This window comes from Pipistrellus hanaki (genome assembly GCF_964339955.1).
Source record: "Pipistrellus hanaki genome assembly, chromosome: 16".
In the NCBI taxonomy this organism is placed as follows: domain Eukaryota; kingdom Metazoa; phylum Chordata; class Mammalia; order Chiroptera; family Vespertilionidae; genus Pipistrellus; species Pipistrellus hanaki.
Window position 1 is genome coordinate 41,666,527 of NC_140518.1, and position 20,999 is coordinate 41,687,525.

Consider the following 20,999-nt stretch of genomic DNA (forward strand, 5'->3'; position numbering starts at 1 on the left):
GTTTTCCCTCTCCCCTCTATCCAGCCTGGCTCTGCTCACAGAGCTAGAGGCGTATTTTGTTCATCAAAGAGTCTTTGGAGCCCAGACTCTCCAGGTCTCACTTTCACTGTTCCTCTCCTGCATCCTCAGTGTAAATTGACTGCCATCGGGAGAGAGTCCCAATATATTAGCTCATTTTCAAGCTGGGTAACTGTACTCCCACATCTGTTTCCACAAGTTTTCCTCAACTAGCGAGAATGGCTCTCCTGCATTATGTTATCCAAATGTCTGGCATTTATTGTGACTGTCCAGCAAAACCAGAACAGTGTGTTTTCTGTGGCCCTAAAATTACCTTCAAAATAAAACTCTTTGGCCGAAACCGGTTTGGCTCAGTGGATAGAATGTCGGTCTGCGGACTGAAAGGTCCCGGGTTTGATTCCGGTCAAGGGCATGTACATTGGTTGCGGGCACATCCCCGGTGGGGGGGTGCAGGAGGCAGCTAGTCGATGTATCTCTCTCATCGATGTTTCTGGCTCTCTATCCCTCTCCCTTCCTCTCTGTGAAAAATCAATAAAATATATTTTTTTTAAATAAATAAATAAATAAATAAAACTCTGATATTATTACCAGGCAACTGTCCTGGTTTTCCTAAGGATATTACTTTTCCTCCACTAGGTTTGATTAATCTAGTCCCACAGGCTTAGGTGTAAGATGCTATGTTCAAGGCTGCCCCCACAGTACCCTTGTCCTGGGCAGTGCCCCTGCTGGTGAACAGCAGGCTGGTTGCCTCCCTTCCAGGTGGCCCTCCAGTCTGAACTTCAGGAGGAAAGAATGGCCGGTGTGGGCAATTGCTTGTGCTGGTATAAATTTTAACTTTGTGTTAGAAAACCTATTCTTTCTTAGACTTGCTTCCTCTACAACCCTTCTTACTCCAGAAGTCTCAGATGTTTGTGTTTGATACGTAAGTAGTTCCTTCTGAATTAAAGGAAAATCAGCATGCCTTCAATACTTAGCGAACAGAGTGGTGGTGAAGAGAAGCAGATTCCACCTCTTTTAGCTTGAGTTGTACTAAGTATTCATTAAACATGGCACGGTTTGTTCTGGGGACAAGAGTTGGCACATCAGAAGCCCAAATCCTTATGGAAGTTTATAAATAGAGGTTCTATGGCAACAGCTTTAAGATGATCAATGTCCTTCCCAGCTGGAGTGGCTCAGTGGTTGAGCATTGACTTAGGAGGTCATGGTTTGATTTCCGGTCAGGGCCTGTGCCCAAGTTATGGGCCCAATCCTTAGTGCGGGGTGTGCAAGAGGCAGCTGATCAGTGATTCTCTCTCATCATTGATGTTTCTCTCTCTCTTCTCCCTTCCTCGTTGAAATCAATAAAATATATTTTTAAAAGATGATTAATGTCCTTATAAACAAACCAGTCACCTAAGGATGGCTAGTGGCATATTCTTCAGAAACCAAGCCCTCTGTGCTGAGCTTATGGTCAGGGCTTGCATCCTCTAGAATGCACTAACACAGGCAACAGGAAAGGATGCCTTAGGATACTGCTGTGGGTTGCAGAGCAAGACGTGCTGGAAGGTGCTGGAGAGATGAGGCCATTGGGTCATGATCTCCTTCACTCGGCTGTGGTGGAAGAGCCCTGCTTAGAGAAGGGCACCCTGTGTCCCCATCTGCTCTGCTCAGACACAAAGCCTATTCCTTACTGTGCTGGTGAGAAGGGCACCTTCCCCTTCCTTTTCACACTCAGCCCAAAAGGAATCAAACATCATCCATGACTTCATGGACCTGATACACGAATATTAAGTATCCGCCTTAGAGGGCTCTCTCAGAGGAAACTTGTTGGAATCGCACTGATACTTGATTTTAGGGAGGTGCCTAGAGAAGAGGGAAACCAGGGCTCTTCTCCCTGTGTGGAACCGGAACCGAGTCAATAAGGCAGGCCCTTGTCCTGTGTCCCCTCACCAGGACATGGAAGAGACTGTGGAGCAGACTGGAAGCCTTAACATGTATTGCCACTTTGCAAACGGCATTGGGGAGCCCAAGTACATGCCCGTGCAATCATGGGAACTTTTGACCCAGACTCTGGCGGAAGCCTTGGAGAATCACAATGAGGTCAACGCAGTGATGGACCTGGTTCTGTTTGAGGATGCCATGCGCCATGTGTAAGTAGATTCTCTTGATTTCTTTTCTCGGTTGCCTCCTCTTCCCCATATCTGGGGTTTCACCTAGGCATTGGAGGACACTGACAAACTAGGAATCCAGCTACTGCTTCTTCTGTGGAGGTCAAGGGGCAGCTGCTGCTCCTGCCACTGGCCCCAGGGGGCACCCTGGTGCCGACCTCAGGCAGAACAGGAATCATTTCCTTGTCTGTCATTCATAATCCCTGGGCACGACTACAGTGACACTATGGGAAAGTCTGAGGTAACGAAAGAAGCACCAGATAGCTCAGCATCTGTATCCTGATCCCATTCTAGTCCAGACAGCTGGACCAGTTTTACAGGGCCAATTTTATAATGATGAGATTGGAGCACTTTGTTTAAGACAAGAGCACATCTATTTCAAAAGTGAAATGTCCTTATAAGAGCTGTTGCTATCAAATGAATCACTGAACTAGTCACTAAGCCTCCCAGATAGTTTATGGTCATGCCATTGGTATCCCTACACTGCTCGTTATATTCCCCCTCTCTCCATTTAGCTCCCCTCCCTGCCGGCCCCAATTTTTCCAGCCTGTCTCCTGTACACATGGTCTTAAACATAAAAATCTACTTCATCTTCAGCTTCTCTGAACTGTTCCTTCCTTGATAAATTCTGACTGACCTTGAGTTGAGGACAGCTGGTTTTTCTTCCCCATTCTCTGTACCCCACAGCCTAGAGAGAAGTAGGAACCTCTTTACCCCACACCATCCCAATGGCATTTCTCCTTTTATCCTCCACAAACTCCAAGATTTTTGAAGCACAAGCAACTGGACTTCCATACTCATTACTTCTTCATTACCTCTTCTTACCGTCATCTACTAGCATCCATTACTCCCAGCATTCACCAGCATCCTTCATGCTGGGACCATTCTTCTCTCTTCCATCACACCTTTCTTCATTCTTGGCATCTGTGTACACCTTGTCTTTCTGTTCCCCCTTAGCTCCAGTGGTCTTTTGTCCATCCCACCTCAGTTACTCATTTATTTGTTTGTATCCTGTAACTTCTATCAAGAATGAACCCACCTCCAAAATCTCAACTTCCAACTTTCCACTCTCTGATTTGCACTGCTTACCCTTCCATTCACCTGCTCCAGTTCCAGTTATTCTTACACTTTATCGAGACTATTTCATTAAAAGAAATAAATTGCTTTCTCAGACTCTTTTGTCCCTTCATCTACCATGTCTTTACTTTCCTTGATCACCATGGGCTCAATCACCCTGGTGCAAGCTCCCTAACTTTGCTGCCATTGCATCCAGGTGACAAAACCCCACTGTCTTCTTATTCCACACCTGCCCCTAAGCATCTGTAGATTTTTGAAGAAAACCCCCCACCATGTTGATTAGTCATCACAAAACCCTGAAGAAGGTTCATTTAACATCATACACCCCATAAATCAGTAACAGAGCTCACACTAATGCCGTCTGGTTCCAAAATGTTTAATCGCAACCATCACACTAGGATGCTTCTTCCTGTTCCTTTTGTCTCTCCCCCATCCAGGAAGTTCCTTGAGCACTGAGCGTCCCACTCACCACTGAGTCCAGTACCTTGGACAGTGCCTGATGCATAGTGGGTGGGCAGTAAACAATGGTTTTTAAATGAAGGCCCGGGAGGGGGCATTAGGTGGAAGTGCACAAAGGAGAGGAAAATGGGAGACATCTGTGATAGTGTCAACAACAAAATGAAATGTTCAGTAATCTTGTTGAATCTTCAATGAGCATTTTCCTCCTCTTTAAGAGCTACCCGAGCCTGTGTCATAGTCTTGGGATTGAGACAAATTATCTTTTAAGAGTAAATTAAATTTGTGACAATAGCAAGTGATTCAGTCAATGTGGTTTCCAACGTGAGTGATCAAACTAACATTGTTTTAGCAATGGAAAAATAACGGCTATAATGAACCGCCTTGAGGGGCAATTCTGAGGAATAAAGTGCGTCTGGATGTGTAATTTAACATACCACTGCTCATGGCTCCATCCTTGCACTCCCCTCCCTTCCTGCCTGAGGCTCCTCGGCCCTCTCTACAGCCCCTACCACCCAGAAAGAGCAGAGATGCATCTTCCTCTTACAACAGAAACAGAGCAAACCAGCACATGAGAAGCACATATCCGTGGCCTCTCGTCACTGCACAGTGCCCTTGGCAGAGGCATGTGGATTCACTCCAAAGGTCCCTCCTTCTGGTGTCCAAGGAGGGAATAGGGTGGGGCAGAGAGGGATGGACCATGTGCGCTTCCACAGGAACGCCCAGGGCTGAGGGGTCGAGGGGCCGGCCAAGGTGAGGGCCTGCATGTCCAGGTGCCAGAAGACCTGAGCTCATTTCAATGGTTTATTGGCTATTTGTTCTCACCACTTGAATTCTTAGCATTTCCTTTAGTTTGAATCTCCTACAACCGTGGTCGGCAAACTACAGCTCTCGAGCCACATGCGGCTCTTTGGCCCCTTGAGTGTGGCTCTTCCACAAAATACCACAGCCTGGGTGGGTCTATTTTGAAGGAGTGACGTTAGAAGAAGTTTAAGTTTTAAAAATGTGGCTCTCCAAAGAAATTTCAATCGTTGTCCTGTTGATATTTGGCTCTGCTGACTAATGAGTTTGCCGACCACTTCCCTATACCTTTCCTAAGCTTTGCTGCTTTTGCTATGAACTTGATAATGGGGCCTGCGGAGTAGTCACAGCACATGCTCTGTAGATTGAGCCGGGCCCAGGCTCAAACCCTGGTGCTGCCAACCTTTGGCCGTGGGCCTATAGAAGGACAGGTAACCTGCCCAAGCCTCGGTCTCCTCCTCTAGAGGATGAGGGTGGTGAGGGTGCCCGTGCCGTGGGGCTGCTGCCAGTATGCAGTACTTTGCACTTGGTGAGCTGTTCGCAGCTCTCAGTCTTTCTTCCCTCCGTTGTTTCCTCCCCTGATGGTACTACGTTGCCCTCCTCCTGGCTTCCTTCACCAGCTCAGCAGATGCTTGTTCTGCTTTGTCTCTAAAGCTTCACGCCGGACCTTTTCCCTGCACTGGGCCTGATCATAACTGATCTTTCCCTTTTCATTCACTGCCACATGTATTTTTCTGCCTTCTCTTCTTTTCTCTTAGAAAAAAAAGAAGAAGAAGAAGAACCTCTGATGTACTTGGTGCCCCTTCATTCCCATATCTGACCCATTCCGTGTGGGGGGGGGGGGAGAGGGGTGGTGAGGGGCAGTCTCCAGTGTGCCAGCTTCCTCCAGCTGTGCTGTGTACACCGTCAGCTTTGTTTCTAATCGGCCAGAAGTGCCGCAATAAATTAGCTCAGGCTGCCGTGCTTTCCTGGCCCAGTAGCCCTTCCGAATATTGATCTTCTCTGTAAATGTTGTAATTTGAATGCAGAGTCCTTTGCCCTCGTCAGAGGTTGTTAATGAATCCCCAGCTGGAGCCCAATGCTGACAGCTGCAGACTCTGCCATTCTTCTTCGGAAACTTCATCACGAATGATGTGTTTTCCATTTAGATATTGAGTAGCACGCACCACGCTAAGCTGAGCCGAGGCTTTCTGGAGCAGAGCTGGGTGTCCGGCAGCCCAGAGAGCCAGCTGGACTTGCCCTCATCCTCCAGCTGGCCTCTCTCTTCCGTTAATCCATTTCTGCCCCCTCCTTCTCCTTCTTTTAATTAGAAGAGAGAACCTGGGTATCCTAGCACCAGAGTTTATCCTTTTGTCATTGTCGTCAGATGCCATCTAATGTAGGCACAGAGCAGACGACTCCTTGACCCAACATAATGAGCAATTGTGCGCGTCATCCCAAATGCGATGCTGGTATAAGTTACGCATTGCTCTGTTTAACAGAGCGGTGTAGGCTGCCTTCAACGCGCTGGCACTATGGAGAGAACATGATGATTATACACACTCTTCTGGCATCTAGAGTCGATGGTTTAATAAGGGCACAAGAGCAGTGTAAGTCTACCTGATACAAGACAGAATGCAGTGCCACAACAAAAAATTATGAAGTGAAAAGGAAAATTATGAAAGAATTAAGTGCAGCTCAGTTAAAAAAAAAACAAAAAAAAAACTTCCAACTTTCTAGAGAAATAAATTTTAACTACATTTAGGGACATACAATTTAAGTCCAAAAAGCTAAAATTTTCTGTACATCTAAAACATTAAAATGAAAAGATAATAGTGCCAAATTGGGGGTGGCAGAGGATTTTGAGACATATATAAAGAGGTCTTAGAAATTTAGAAGAATACTACAATTGAGAAGTGGGCAATGGACATAAAAAGAAAATTCACAAAGAAAAAATATATAGTGATTACTGAGAAAAATGTTCTAAAATAGATCCAGAGACATAGAAGCATGCAACAGACTGTGGAATCTCAGAGGGAAGGCAGAGGTGGGTGGGCAGGTAGGGAGAGATCAACCAAAGAACTTGTATGCATATATGCATAACCAATGGACACAGACAATAGGATGGTGAAGCCTGGGTGGGCTAGACAAGGTCAAAATGGGCCAAAAGGGGGCATATTCGTACATAATACTTTCAACAATAAAGATTTAATTTTTACAAAGAAAAATGGTAGCCTTAGCTGACTTGGCTCAGTGGATAGAACATCAGCTTGCGGACTGAAGGGTCCCAGGTTCAATTCCAGCCAAGGGGACATGCCTGGGTTGTAGGCTCAAACCCCATGCAAGAGGCGGCCCACCAATGATTCTCTCATATCACTGATGTTTCTCTCTCTCTCTCCTTCTCCCTTCCTCACTGAAATCAATAAAGAAATCTTTTTTAAATGGTCAATTATCTAGATATCAAAAAAATTAAAACCATAATATTTTCAACCATTGAATAAGCAAACTTAAAAAATAATAATAATAAGACTTTCCTTGGCCAGTGTCGCTCAGTGATTAGTGTTAGCCTGCTCACCAAATGGTTGCGGGTTCAATTCTCGTCAAGAGCACATACCTGGTTTGCCATTTTGATCCCCAGCCACTATCAGGGTGTGTGGGAACAACCAATTGATATGTCTCTCTTCCATTAATTTCTCTCTCTCTCTCTCTCTCTCCCTCCCTCCCTCCCTCCCTCCCTCCCTTTCTCCCTCCCTCCCTCCCTTCCCCTCTCTCTAAAAATCAATGGAAAAAATATCCTTGGGTAAGGACTAACAATAAACACAAGACTCAATGTCAACAAGGGTGAGGGCAAGACTCCCCTCTGCTGGAGGCAGGAGTTCTGCTAGGCCACTGGTCTGCAAACTCATTAGTCAACAGAGCCAAATATCAGCAGTACGATGATTGAAATTCCTTTTGAGAGCCAAATTTTTTAAACTTCTTCGAATACAACTTCTTCAAAATAGACTCACCCAGGCTGTGGTATTTTGTGGAAGAGCCACACTCAAGAGGCCAAAGAGCCACATGTGGCTCACGAGCCATGGTTTGCCAACCACGGTGCTAAGCAGATACAACCCATAGGAGAGATGAGGGGATAAGGATCCATGGACATGTAGTTTATTGATGCTCATTACATGCCTAAGTCATCAGGATACGCAAGAAATTTGCAGTAACAAAATTCAAACCATAGAAGCTTAACATGAACCCTTTCACCTCATACACACTCATATTTTGTTGACGTGTCAAACCCCACCGCCAAAACTTGCCTCAAGCCCTTCCTCCAAATTGGGGTAAGCTAGACCCTAAGTTGCCCTACCTCTAATTACCATTAGTTAATTTGAATATGGAATTTCTCATGATAATATCATTAAGACAAGACAAGAACACAGGAGGTAGCCTGTACAAGTGAACCTCAGATCTACCCTCTGCTTTATTTGAGTGGACTCCACCTGAGTTCTTATTTTGCACATTCTTTGGATCCCAAGATCACCACCACTGTCGTCTCTTCCTCCTTATCGCATCCATTTCTCCACGGCAGCTATATTACTGTTATGTATCCCCAAATTCACTGGCTTAACACATTTTCATTCAACTAACCCTGTATAACATATTCTCATCCTCCAATGTTCACCTTTTGATGCTACCATTCTTGGGCAGTTTTGTTTTGTGTGTTTTTTTAATATATTTCATTTATTTTTTTACAGAGAGGAAGGGAGAGGGATAGAGAGAAACATCGATGACAGAGAAACATCCATCAGCTGCCTCCTGCACACTCCCTACTGGGGATGTGCCCACAACCAAGGTACATGCCCCTGACCAGAATCAAACCTGGGACCCTTCAGTCCGCAGGCCGAAGCTCTATCCACTGAGCCAAACCAGTTAGGGCCTTAGGACAGTTTTTCAGTATGTAACATAAGCCATAAAAATTGTCTTACTGTTTGACTAGGAATTTATGCTATGGACATAGAGATATGAACTAAAAATATTCACATAGCATTTGTAATAACTGGAAAATGTAGGAAACAACCTAAATATCCAATAGGGGGCTACAGACAAGGGATTTATTCTGTATAATGGAATCTTGTGCCACAATTAAAAGCATGGGTTAGCCGAGACCGGTTTGGCTCAATGGATAGAGCATGGATAGGCTTGGGGACTGAAGGGTCCTGGGTTCGATTCCGGTTAAGGGCATGTACCTTGGTTGCGGGCATATCCCCAATAGGGGGTGTACAAGAGGCAACTGATCGATGACTCTCTCTCTCATCGATGTTTCTAACTCTATCTTTCTCCCTTCCTCTCTGTAAAAAATCAATAAAATATATTTTTTAAAAATAAAATAAAATAAAAGCATGGGTTAGCAGATAACCCGGTGGCAGAGGGAAATAATCACAGCATACTGCTAAGCAGAAAGAATGATTTCAAAACACTGTGTTCAGTGTACAATGTGAACCCCATTTTGAAAATATATGGGATAGAAATATATTGAGTTTCCTGATGTAATAAAGTATGTACACATAAATATTGACCTATAGGCATACACATGCTAGAAAAGCTTCAGGAGGACATATAATTAATGTTGATAGTGTTTATGCAAGATAGAATTGTAGTTCTTTCTGTTCCATGTATTTTTTTATAATGAATAGTTATTGTTTTGAAGATGAGAAAAGGATGGGAGTTGTTCTTATAGAGAATGTAGATCTCTTACATAGGCCTGTAGTGTTGAAGGGAATTTTTATAAAAAGGTGGTGGTGGCCTGGAGGACAGGTTGAGAGCACCTCGATGGAGGAGTGGCATCAGGAGGGGGTGGAGGAGTGGGTTGCTTGGAGGGTATGGTCTAGGCCGGGCCTGGGGATGTTTCCCCATTGCTGGGTGAGAATCTGCTCACTGAGAGTGTCAGTACTGCTGAAAAGGGAAGAATCCAGAAGCCAAAGAAGTGGGTGCTGTAGGGCTGGCACTAACAATCCAGTTGTTCATTATAAGGGCATCATTGTCCCGGAAGGGTGAGAGAGCTGTCAGCCTGTTATTCGCTGCCTGTTATTTTGCTTCTGTCCATGCTTGTCCTCTGGTCTTCTGCTGGTATGCTTTCTACTTTTCTCTTTTTCCTGCCCCCTCCTCTTGCCCAAAAACACAGAGAGATGAAGCCACATGAAATGGGGAGGAGGAAGAATCAGGATTAGCTGGGGAGGGGGAGGGGTAAGCCCTGGTCCGCTCATCCTTGCCATCACATGCCCCCTCTAGCCCTGCCTGACAACTTTGAGCTGTTCCTCCACTGCCCACCATGGTGCCTTCAGTCCACTTAGTCAAGAAGGGGAGGCCAGGTATGGGGACCATTTAAGTCAGTCCCACAGCTGAGCCCATGATACACTCCAGGGAGAGTACAGTTCCTACTCACTGTGCACCCTCCTCACTGTGCGCACCCCTCACTGTGCACGCCCCTCACTGTGCAACCTCCTCACTGTTCACACCCCTCACTGTGCACACCCCTCACTGTGCACCCTCCTCACTGTGCACCCCCCTCACTGTGCACCCTCCTCACTGTGCACACCCCTCACTGTGCACCCTCCTCACTGTGCACCCCCCTCACTGTGCACCCTCCTCACTGTGCACCCACCTCACTGTGCACCCTCCTCACTGTGCACACCCCTCACTGTGCACCCTCCTCACTATTTACCCTCCTCACTGAGCACCCCCCTCACTGTGCACCCTCCTCACTGAGCACCCCCCTCACTGTGCACATTCTCCTCACTGTGCACCCTTCTCACTGTGTAAGCTCCTCACTGTACGCACCCTCACTGTACAGTCCTCACAGAGAGCCTGACTGAAGCCTGGTGCCTCTGCTTCCTTCCCTTCAGCTGCCACATCAATCGCATCCTGGAGTCTCCACGGGGCAATGCGCTGCTCGTGGGGGTGGGTGGGAGCGGCAAGCAGAGCCTGGCCAGGCTGGCTGCCTTCATTGGCTCCATGGACGTGTTCCAGATCACACTGCGCAAAGGCTACCAGATCCTGGACTTCAAGGTAAGGAGGAGGGGCTGTGGGTGGAGGCCAGCCTTCCTCCAACTACCCACCCTCCCCCTCATCAGCTCTCAGATCCCTTGCCCAGAACCTCTGCTTAACGGTCCATCTATTATATTTTCTCCTTGGATTCTGGGCTGAGGAGGTGAGAGGCCCTTCTCTCCTTAGTCTCAGCCTGAGAGCATGGCCTTCCCAGGTCTGCGGTTGTGGGACCTGAGCTGCTTCAGCTACGGCTGTGCAGCCTCTGCTCTCACACCAACCGGAAGCACGTCTACATCAAGTCCACTCACAGCTCCAAGACTTAGGAGCAACTCTGACAGTCTGTCCAAGTTCTATAAGGAATTCATCTTTTTAACGTGTGTTTAGTAACCACCAGCTGTGGGACCTTCAGTGGCGTTTCCTGATGTCAGAATCAGGCATTTGGGAGCCACATTGAAAGAGGAGCAAGGCTTTCTCTATAGCTTTCGAAGGCCACTTGGTCCAGCTGCCTCCCATCACGTTCACAGTAGGTCAATCTTTACTGCTTCTAAAAAGAGAGAAGACAACATTGTGCATATGAGAATGGTGCACTTACAGAATGACTCACGACTGTGGTTCTTAGCCTTGGCTATACACAGAAACGCTTCAAATAAGTGCGCACACACACACACACACACACACACACACACACCCACACCCAGAAATTCTGACTTACCTAGGCTGGGCAACTCCCTGGACACCCCCAGATGATTCTAATGAGAATTGAGAGTCATTGTCTTTGGTAATTCTGCAAATGCATGGGTTTGAGAACCATTGATCTAAAGGGAGTTTATTAACTTCAAGGGGGAATTTATTTGAACATGAATAATTGCTGTAAGGAGATGTATGAGGCTTTTAAAAAGGGAGCTTTGAGTGGTGCAAGAGGCAGAAGACCAACATAGGGACTGATGCCTGAGCTTTATGAGAGGGATGCGACAAAGGAACCAAGATTGACTAAATTGGAAAACGTCAGGCTTGGAATCCTAGCCCAAAACTGTATCTACCTGCAATTATGAATGGATGTTAATTTTCTATCAGGCGAGTGTGTGTGTGTGTGTGTGTGTGTGTGTGTGTGTCTGCCAATACATGATTTTTCCAACAGAATTTTTTTGCTGGAGCTAGTCATAAGAAAATGAGATGCTGCTAGAATAAAATATATACATGCCCAGGCAAGTATTCCCAAGTGCCTTTTTTTTTAATCATTACCCAAGGACAATTCGTTGATTTTTAGAGAGAGGAGAAGAGGGAAGGAGAGAGGAAGAGAGGAAGAGAGGGAGAGGGAGAGGGAGAGGGAGAGAGAGAGGGAGAGGGAGAGAGGGAGAGGGAGAGGGAGAGAGAGAGGAAGAGAGGGAGAGGGAGAGAGAGAGGGAGAGAGGGAGAGAGGGAGGAATTGGTTGCTTATTGCATGCACCCCAACCAAGGCTGGATCTAGCCCACAACCTGACTGGGAATAGAACCCACAACCCTTCGGTGTACAGGATGATGCTGAAACCAACTGAGCCATCTGGCCAGGACCCCAAATGTCTGGCTCTGTGAAAACCTAGAGCACTCACTTGCCTGCTGGGGCAAGTCATTCATCTGTATGATTATATGCGTCTTCTCTGTCCTTCGGAAAGCTGTTACCTCTGTGCTCAAAGCAGGAGCTCTAAAAGTTAACAAGCTGCCACAGTGGCTTTATGAACTAAAGCTCACCACTATTTAATCTTACCTGCCCACCTCTATTGGAACCAAGGCCTGGGAATGAGGTGTTTTATCCTGACTGTCAGTGCAAATAGAGCTCTTCCCTACCTCCCGCTGCCATTTTGCTTTATTTACAATGAAAGTAGACAAGAAAATGGCCCATTCCTAAAGAGTGGGTGGGGACTGATTGCAAGAAGGCCCTCTTCGAAGAGATCTCTAATATTGATTGTTTCTGCAGATGGATCTGGCTGGCTTGTGCCTGAAAGCAGGGGTGAAAAACCTCAGCACAGTGTTTCTCATGACTGATGCCCAGGTGGCTGATGAGAAGTTCCTTGTGCTCATCAACGATCTCTTGGCATCTGGTAAGAGACTCTTTGTACCTGAATATCTAATAGATTTCCCCTGGAGTTGGGAGTCATTTGGTCCAAGATCAGAGGAATGAAATAGGTCGGAGAAAAGAGGGAGAAAACTGATGCAGTGGAGAACTGGTTCATCAGGGTTTTTCTAGGATTGATGCTGGGCCTGCTGACCTGGCTTTTTCACTTATCTTTCATGGCAAAATAGACAATAATCTTGGGCTCTCTTAGCAGGACTAGATTTGAGAATCAGAAAAACAGGTTAAAGGCCTGCAGTTCCCTCCCCAAAGCCAAGTCAGAGCGAAACTATCGATAGAATGCTTATAGTTTTTCAAGTGGGTTAAGCTTTAGCAGGAAGATACACAGAAAGAGAAAACATTCACAAAAACATATACAATCGGGCAAGGTTAGGTTGCCTGTTTAATTAATCAAAGATTCAGAACTTTTGGGAAGCAAAGTGGAAGCAGGAACAGTACCTCTTCATGGTTTTCTTGGTTTTCAAAAAACTTGACAAGGGATGTCAATTGCTCTATGACACTATATATGAAATATGCAACTTCAGTTGAAAGTTCAAATCTTGACATTTTGCTGTCCTTATTGATCCCTGTTTATTTAGGAATTCAGGACTTAGGTCAACCATTCTAGAGAAAAATATCTATATATATGCAAATCCATCTGATTATATATATATATATATATATATATATATATATATCTGATATATAAATAAACTAGAGGCCCAATGCACAAAATTCGTGCAAGTGTAGGCCTTCCTTCCCCTGGCTGCCGGCATCAGCTTCCCTCTGGCACCTGGGACTCAGGCTTCCCTTGCAGCCCCGGCTTCGACCAGAAGGTCGTCCTGAAGGACATCTGGAAGGATGTCCACACTAATTAGCATATTATGCTTTTATTATTATAGATATACCCAAGAAGACAATATAGTACATAAATTATGCATTTTAATGTGGTATGTATATATATTTATATTAATTTAAAGGAGAAATTTAAATTCTGACTCTTAAGCCAGATTCAGCATCTGCAAAACCACTTCTTCGTCTGGGTTAAAAAAAAAAAAAATAGTCAGTGCACAGATGTTCCTAAATAAAATTTCTGCCTCCAGGTTTCCAGAATTCCAGAAAGCTAATTTCTCCACAGTTCACACCCTGTCTCTTTAACTGAATACTCTTTAGGTTATAGAGTCCCAAGACCGTGACCACAATATTCTCTCCCATGGTCTATCTCATGTCCTGTATCAGGGTGGGGCTCCTGCCATGCAATCCTAGGAACATTATTGCTTCAGAACCATTGTCGGCTTCAAACTGTGCACCCTGTTCCCCAGGCCATTTTACTCTTACGTCCACCAAGAGCCACTGGTCCCTGGCCCAGATCACTCACTAACCAGGCTCTGTGGGCAAATGTTAGAGTGTTCATGGTGAGGACCAGGGTTCCAGTTCCCTTACTGTGCTGGCTCCAAGTATTACACTGATCCCACACTCCTGTATCTTTCTCAGCTTTTCCTAATTAAGTTAATTTTATACCCAGGAGTTTGCCTCCTAGCTCTTATACCTCTTCTCCTCCAATACAATACATGTTTCCTTTCCTAAATACTGTGTTGTTTTAACATCCCACTAACTCTACAGCTGTATATCCCCTACAGCGTTGCCTCACCTTTTATTATTTTACTGCATAATGAGAGAGAAGTCCAATTATCCTCCTTCCCTCAAGCTGTACCCTAAAGTCTAACTTCTAACTCAACCACAGAGGGTGAAATTATGTTTCCAAGGGCTTATAGCTTTGGAGATGACAGGCCTGTTGCCACCCTCACCTGGTGTCTCAACTGACTCCAATCTAGCCAGGACACTAAAATAATGTCTGAGACACAGAAGATGCTATACTTTTACCAATTGAAATTTCAGTCCTCACATATTTTTAATTTTTCATTTAGGAAAAAAATGTTTTTCCAAGTTTAAATGAATTTCTGACGTCCTACCCAGTGAAAGCAGTGCATTCAGGCAGCTTCATCATCACGGAGCTTGACACTCCTGTTTCTCTTTTAAGGCTTCCGTATAAAAACAAGACTTACAAACACATTATAATGGAGATAAAATTAAAAGTAATACCTTTCTACTCTAATCTTTCTACCTTTTTTCTTAACTACTTTGACAAGGAGAATAGAGCATATCTTTGTTCTAATTTTCCTTGTCAAATTAGTAATTTCAGGCTAGAAATTAACTGACTGCCAGTGCAGGGATTCTGCCAGTTTAGAGCTACAGTGATTCCTCAGAAACTCCTCATCCCATTAGTTTTTCAATTTTATGGAGTTATGCAATCACTTTATTCTTATATAAGTGTAGAGACTAAGAAACGCAATCAGGCTACTTTGTCATTAACTCATCCCTATTATCTACAAGTTATCTACAAGTCCCGTTAGGTTGAAGACAAAGGCACAGTAAGTGAATTCCACTTTTCAACTCTCCCCCAAGAGCATCTTCCTCAGGACTACTCATCTCACACTAAGGGCTACCTGGTTTTGTCCCACACCTCTTTAGCTCACTGTTTCATCTCTTGGTTTCTGGCACCGTTTCCAAAATCAAATACTGATGGTACTCAGCTCATTAATCCCACTTCTGACATCAACCAAACATTTCAGAACCTATCATTGTATCAGTTGTATCTGAGGCAGATTATAAATAGACAGAAATAAATCTTACACACAGAGTTCTTAAACTCCTGGTTTAATTAGCAAAAGATACGTAACTGTATAGGAGGCAGGGTGGCCACCCAGTCAGAGCAAATGAAGAAAGAAAGCATATCTTTGATCACTTCCCTTGGCTTACCAAAGTCCTTAATGGGAGTCATGCAGCTGCTGGTGAAACTATGGATGAAATATTTGCCCTTACTGAATCTGAAACATTTAATTCTTGCTCTGTTCTTATTTTCCAGTATAGTTACTTCTAAAAGTGTACACTGGCCATCAAACCCAGGTATTCATAAAATTCTTATGAAATTTGTTCTCTCTTGGTTCTTGAACCAAAATCAGTAACAGCAAGGCAACATGCCCTGGCTTTCTGGGGCAGCACGTACAACTAGCTTTCCATCATTCCAGAAAGCCTGTTTTATGGCAGTCCCAGCTGAAAAGACTTAGCCTGCTCCAGGTGTGGTGTCTTTTTCTCTCATGACTGCCAGATTTCATGCTCCATTTTACTTGAGATTTGATGTTGGGACTTCCCTTTTGTTTATCAAAAAGCTTAATTGCTTACTCCAAAATTAAGGTTTCTCTTTCCTGGCCCAACTAGATCACTTTTTCTAATCATATATTCAAAACCACTTATCAAGCTTCCATGTTCAGCATCTGCTATGCTCAAAAATGAGTATCACACAGCCTCTATGTGGTCTGTTGGAATAGGTCAAATCCAGTCCTGTCTTCTCTTTTGTAAAGTCATATGCCTCTCCATCTCTGAACCAGACTGTTTTTTAATACTTGAGCCAAATCTCCTTTTGTTATATAAAATGTGTAAAGATAACCTCATCTACAGTGTACTTAACACTAGATCCAAGATTGACATTTAGTGGTCTGCACACAACGCATGAAAATGTGGAGTCTGGAAATGTTTGTAACAGACATGGCATTGGATTGCTCTTCTCCCGTGAGTACCTGGAACTGGGTTTCCTGTCAAGCACGCACCAGATCTCCCGCACATACTCTGTGGTCTCACTGCATCTATTCACTAGATGCATCATCGAACCACAGACAGCAAACATCTAAACCAGCACCTGTTTGGTTTCCCAGCTGCCAAACAGAAATGCCAAAAGGGAAATACAAAAAGATGCTTGAATAATCAGCCTTTTCTTTTCTTCATGTGATGCTAACTTCTCATCCAGGTTGAGTCTACTAATATGTCTCTGTGCACCCTCCTATATTGCTAACCTCTCGCTCACCACCTACATCCAAGAGATCATCAGTTGCCACCAGTTTTACTCCTTGGCCATTTCTGAATCCATATCTTTTCTATCATGGCTACCACTGATCTTTCCATCTTTCATTTTAACTCATCTCTCTGCCTCCCAGGCAATTTTCCCTCGAATCCATTCTCCTTGCTACTTCCAAAATTATCTATCTAAACTTGAATTCCTTCATTAGTTGCTCACTAAATGCAAAATAAGATCTTTTTGTACAGAAAAAAAAAAAAATCCGCCTTTGACCTGTTTCCTCCCCTCCTTCCTAGCTCCTGTTCCCCCATTTTGATCTCTTAATTCCTCTCTTCTTGACAGGACACTGCTCTGTTCCTGACATCCCTACTTACTCATACTCTTCCTTTGGAACCTTACACCCTTATCCTTGTTTGTCTGGATTAACTTCAACCCATATTACAAGACTCGTCTTGGGTGTTATCTCTCTAGGGCACATGTGTCAAACACAAGGCCCGCGGGCCAAATCCGGCCCGCCAGGCCTTGCAATGTGGCCCGCACCGCGCTGTCATCACTGCACTCCGCTGTCAGTTTATGACATTATCAGTTTATGACTGTTCAGTAAACCATTGGGCCCGCGATTTAGGCTGGATTTTAGATTTTGGCCCCTTCTCTGATTGAGTTCGACACCCCTACTCTAGGGGATCGGCACTGACCCACTGTCACCCTGAGGAAGGAGAAGCATCCTTCCATGTTTCTGTCGCACTCAATGGCTGCACACACCACTATTGCATTAAAACAACAGTGAAAGCTCATAAAAGGCAGAGCCTCTGTTGTCTGTTGTTGATTACGTTTTTGTTATAAAATAATCCAGAGACACAAAATATAAAGATTAAATAACTACCACCCAGCTTAGGAAATAAAACAATACTGACATAATTGAAATGCTCTTGTTTTCATCATTTATACTTTCAGTGCCTCATGCATCTCCTGGCCCATCATTAGTATTCAGGAGGTGTTTGTCAAACTGAGGTGAACAACATCACGAGAATGATATTCTGTCTTACACATTAGATGTTACTGTGGAACAGGTGCTTTGAGAAGGTTTCCAGCCACAGAGAGAGGGGGACTGGGTGCTAAGATAGTTAGTGCTTTCCCTTGCTTTTTCTCCCTTGAGACCAGGGGAATGTTGTTGAAAAAGGTTCGATCTAGTTGGGGTCAGAGTCACTAAGCCAGTGTAAAGCTTAATAATTCACAGAGAATCTACCCCTTTCCTTTGCCCTTTTTGTCACCAAGTGCCAACTAACTGAACCACATTATACTCTCAGGGTCTCCTCACCCAAAAGTAGTTGTAGCCTCTGAGAGTCCCAGACTAGCACAGAGAAGGTGATTACTCTGACTCGCCAAACATTAGGGCACATTAATGACCCCATGGATCCTGCAAGCATTTGGAGGCAGAAATAGGGCTTCCCAATCTAGGTCTCAGGAGGAAACTTCTCAAATATTTGAACAGCCTCTGCCTGTGTCAGCACAAAACCCCCTCTGGCAGTTCAGTTTCCTGCTCCAGCATGGCCACCTACATCACACAATGAGTGACAGGAACACTGTCAGGAGAAATTGGGGAAACAAATCTGAAAAGGCAAACCTTATTTCCAATTCAGAGGTATTCATCCCGAGATCCTCCATCTGGTGATCATCTTCTGGGTTCTTGAGATCTTGTCACAAACACCACCATCTTAGGAACATGGAAATGGTCTGTAAATGGCCTGGAGGCTTTCAACATTCTGGCACTGAGGGTTTCCCATAACCCAGAGTAAGCAAACTTTCTCTGAAAGAATCAGAAAGTAAATGTTTTCAGCTTTTCAGGCCATCCTGTTTCTGCCACGACTACTCAACCCCGTTCACTGTAGTGTGAAGACAGCCAGATAGCACCTAAATGAGTGAATGTGGCAATGACCAATAACACTTTACTTATGAACAGTAAAATTTGAACTTTGTAATTTTCATGTGTCATTAAATATTAGTACTTCAATTTTTTTTCCATCATCAAAAATTAGCTTGCATGCCATACAAAAGGGAGCAGAGGACCATGGTTAGCTGGCAGACCCTAATTTGCTTCCTCAGTATCCATGATCTCATTCATAAAACACAAAAAAGGCATAAACCTATTTTAAATAAGAGAAAGATGAAGAATTCAGATCTATTATTAGAGATGATAAGACCGAAAGGAATCCAATTTCTCGCTGGAGGGCTCTAGGATATTAATAGATAAGGAAATGCAGATTGTGAGAGAGGCGAAGGAGAAAAGACAGCCACTACAGGCAGTCAGCCCCTAAGCTGATGGGAATGGCTTATGCCAATTCTATTGGAGTATTTCTCTTTTTAAAGAACTTGGAGCTTGTCCAGTGTTGATCAGTGAATGAGCATCAATCTTTGAGCTAGGAGGTCATGTTTGATTCTAAGTTCGGGCAAATGCCCAACTGTGGGCTCCATCCCCAGTAGAGGGTTGTGCAGGGGTCAACCAATCAATGATTATCTCTCATTATTAACGTTTCTCTTTCTCTCCCTCTCCCTCTCCCTTTCCCTTTTTCTTCTCCTTCCCTCTCCCTCCCTCTCTGAAATCAATACAAATATATTTTTTAAATATATGCTTAAAAAAAGACTGCCCAGAACTTACTGAATCCAACACACACTAAATGTTATTTCATTTTCCTCACAATTTTCTCTGACCCCTTTTTATCAAAAGAGTATGAAATGGGTTATTCTACTAATGAGATATTTACTTTGACAAGTTATAGCACAGATTCTTTTATATGCATGCTATGAAACAACTTACTGAATGGAAATTAAATCAAGTTCACTCAATTAAGGAAGAAAGGTAAATGATCACTTTCATGATAATTTTTTTTCTATTTGGACCTTTTAAATGATTAAGTCTAATTAGTATAAAACTCTCAGTAAATGCCCGGCTGGATAAGCATTGTCGAACTGTGTAGGCCAGACACTGCCAGAGAGTTAGCGTGAATTTCTTCCAGATACAGTGGTTCTGGGAAGTGCAGAGCCTCAGTGATGAGGGGAGTCATAGTTCCTGATTGCTCTGATACAGGCCTTTGCCAAGCCACCCGTCTTTGAGGCCCTCAACCCAGTCCTCAGAGAAGCAGCATGGGGAGGGTGGCCCCCGGGGCTCTGCCGCCTCGAACATTTCTATGACGCCAACATTTCCATGTTGGTGTGGAGCAAGGAAGAAACGTGAATGTGAAGAACTCTAAAGAGGAGCTTGTATGTGATTCCAGGTCCACATAGTTTCCATGCCCACCTAACGCCTTATACTGGAAAGCTTTTCTGATACCCATAGAATATCCTAGAGAGAACCACATGCACCCTTACATCACGCCCACTGTTTCAGATGGTAGCTATGGCAACGCTGCGTTGTTCTTACCTCCCTCTAGCTCATCTCTGTCATTGAGAAAACTTGTGTCAGTATCAGCCACACAACTATCTCATACCTCCCAGTCTGTCTCCATTTCTTCGCCATTTCCTCCTTTCCTCCCATGTTACCATTTCTCCTTTCCATGGCCAACTCTTCCATCTAAGCTAGGAGCCCACATCCTGGTTTCTGATTCAGAATTTTGTTCTATTCTGGCTCTCCTATCCATTTCTGAATCTAACCTCACAGTTTTCACATCCTCACACCCACGTTTACTTTTTTCATTTATGTTTTGCTATATTTCTTGATAAAATATGTTGGATATACAGAAAATAATAAAACAAACACCCATGCAATTATGGACAGTGTTGCAAAGAAGAAACCTCTGGTGTGCATGTGCAAGTTTCTTTACACTCAGGCCCCAAACTTAGATTACCGAATTATCTGGTTTGTGCATTTCAACCTGACAGCAAAGGGCCACGTTGCTCCCCAGAGTAGTGATACAGATTTGCTCTTTGACCAAAACCCGTTTCTTCCTAAGCTCCCTAACATTTGGTTTGTCCGACATAAATTTTGCCAATGGGTCTGAAATGAAATACCATTGCTTGCCTTTCCCTTATGACTTGTGACCGTGGCACATCTTCTCAAGGGTTCCTTGACTATTCCCCTTCTGTGATTTGCCTACTTACATATTTTCCCTTTAGCTCTCAGTTCTTTGTCTTTTTCTTATGGATTTGTAAGCGTTCTTTATACATTCTGGATACTATCTCTTTGTTCATTATACAGTTTGAAGTCTGTATCTGACTCTTGTCATGCTGATTTAGTTTATGTTGTAAAACTTACTCTTTTTAATGCTCTGTGCTTCTTGTGCTGTGTCAGAAACTTTGTCCTATCCAACACCATAAAAAATAAATAATCTCATGTATTTTATTTTTAAATTATTACTATTTTATTGCCGAAACCTGTTTGACTCTGGTAGAGCGTCGGTCTGCGGACTGAAAGGTCCCGGGTTCGATTCCAATCAAGGGCATGTACTACCTTGGTTGCGGTAGGGGGTGTGCAAGAGGCAGCTGGTCAATGTTT

At 44.2% G+C, this 20,999-nt stretch overlaps 1 protein-coding gene across 1 annotated transcript in view; it reads left to right on the plus strand.

Annotated features, from left to right (window-relative positions):
- The window catches only part of DNAH9 (dynein axonemal heavy chain 9), a gene marked incomplete at its 5' end in the record, with an annotated part of 292,809 nt that overhangs the window by 171,717 nt on the left and 100,093 nt on the right, over positions 1 to 20,999 (plus strand). Inside the window, 3 exons of the mRNA XM_084863896.1 lie at positions 1,951 to 2,147; positions 10,367 to 10,529; positions 12,463 to 12,586. Coding sequence (XP_084720022.1) covers positions 1,951 to 2,147; positions 10,367 to 10,529; positions 12,463 to 12,586 — 484 coding nt within the window. The remainder of the gene's footprint in view (positions 1 to 1,950; positions 2,148 to 10,366; positions 10,530 to 12,462; positions 12,587 to 20,999) is intronic.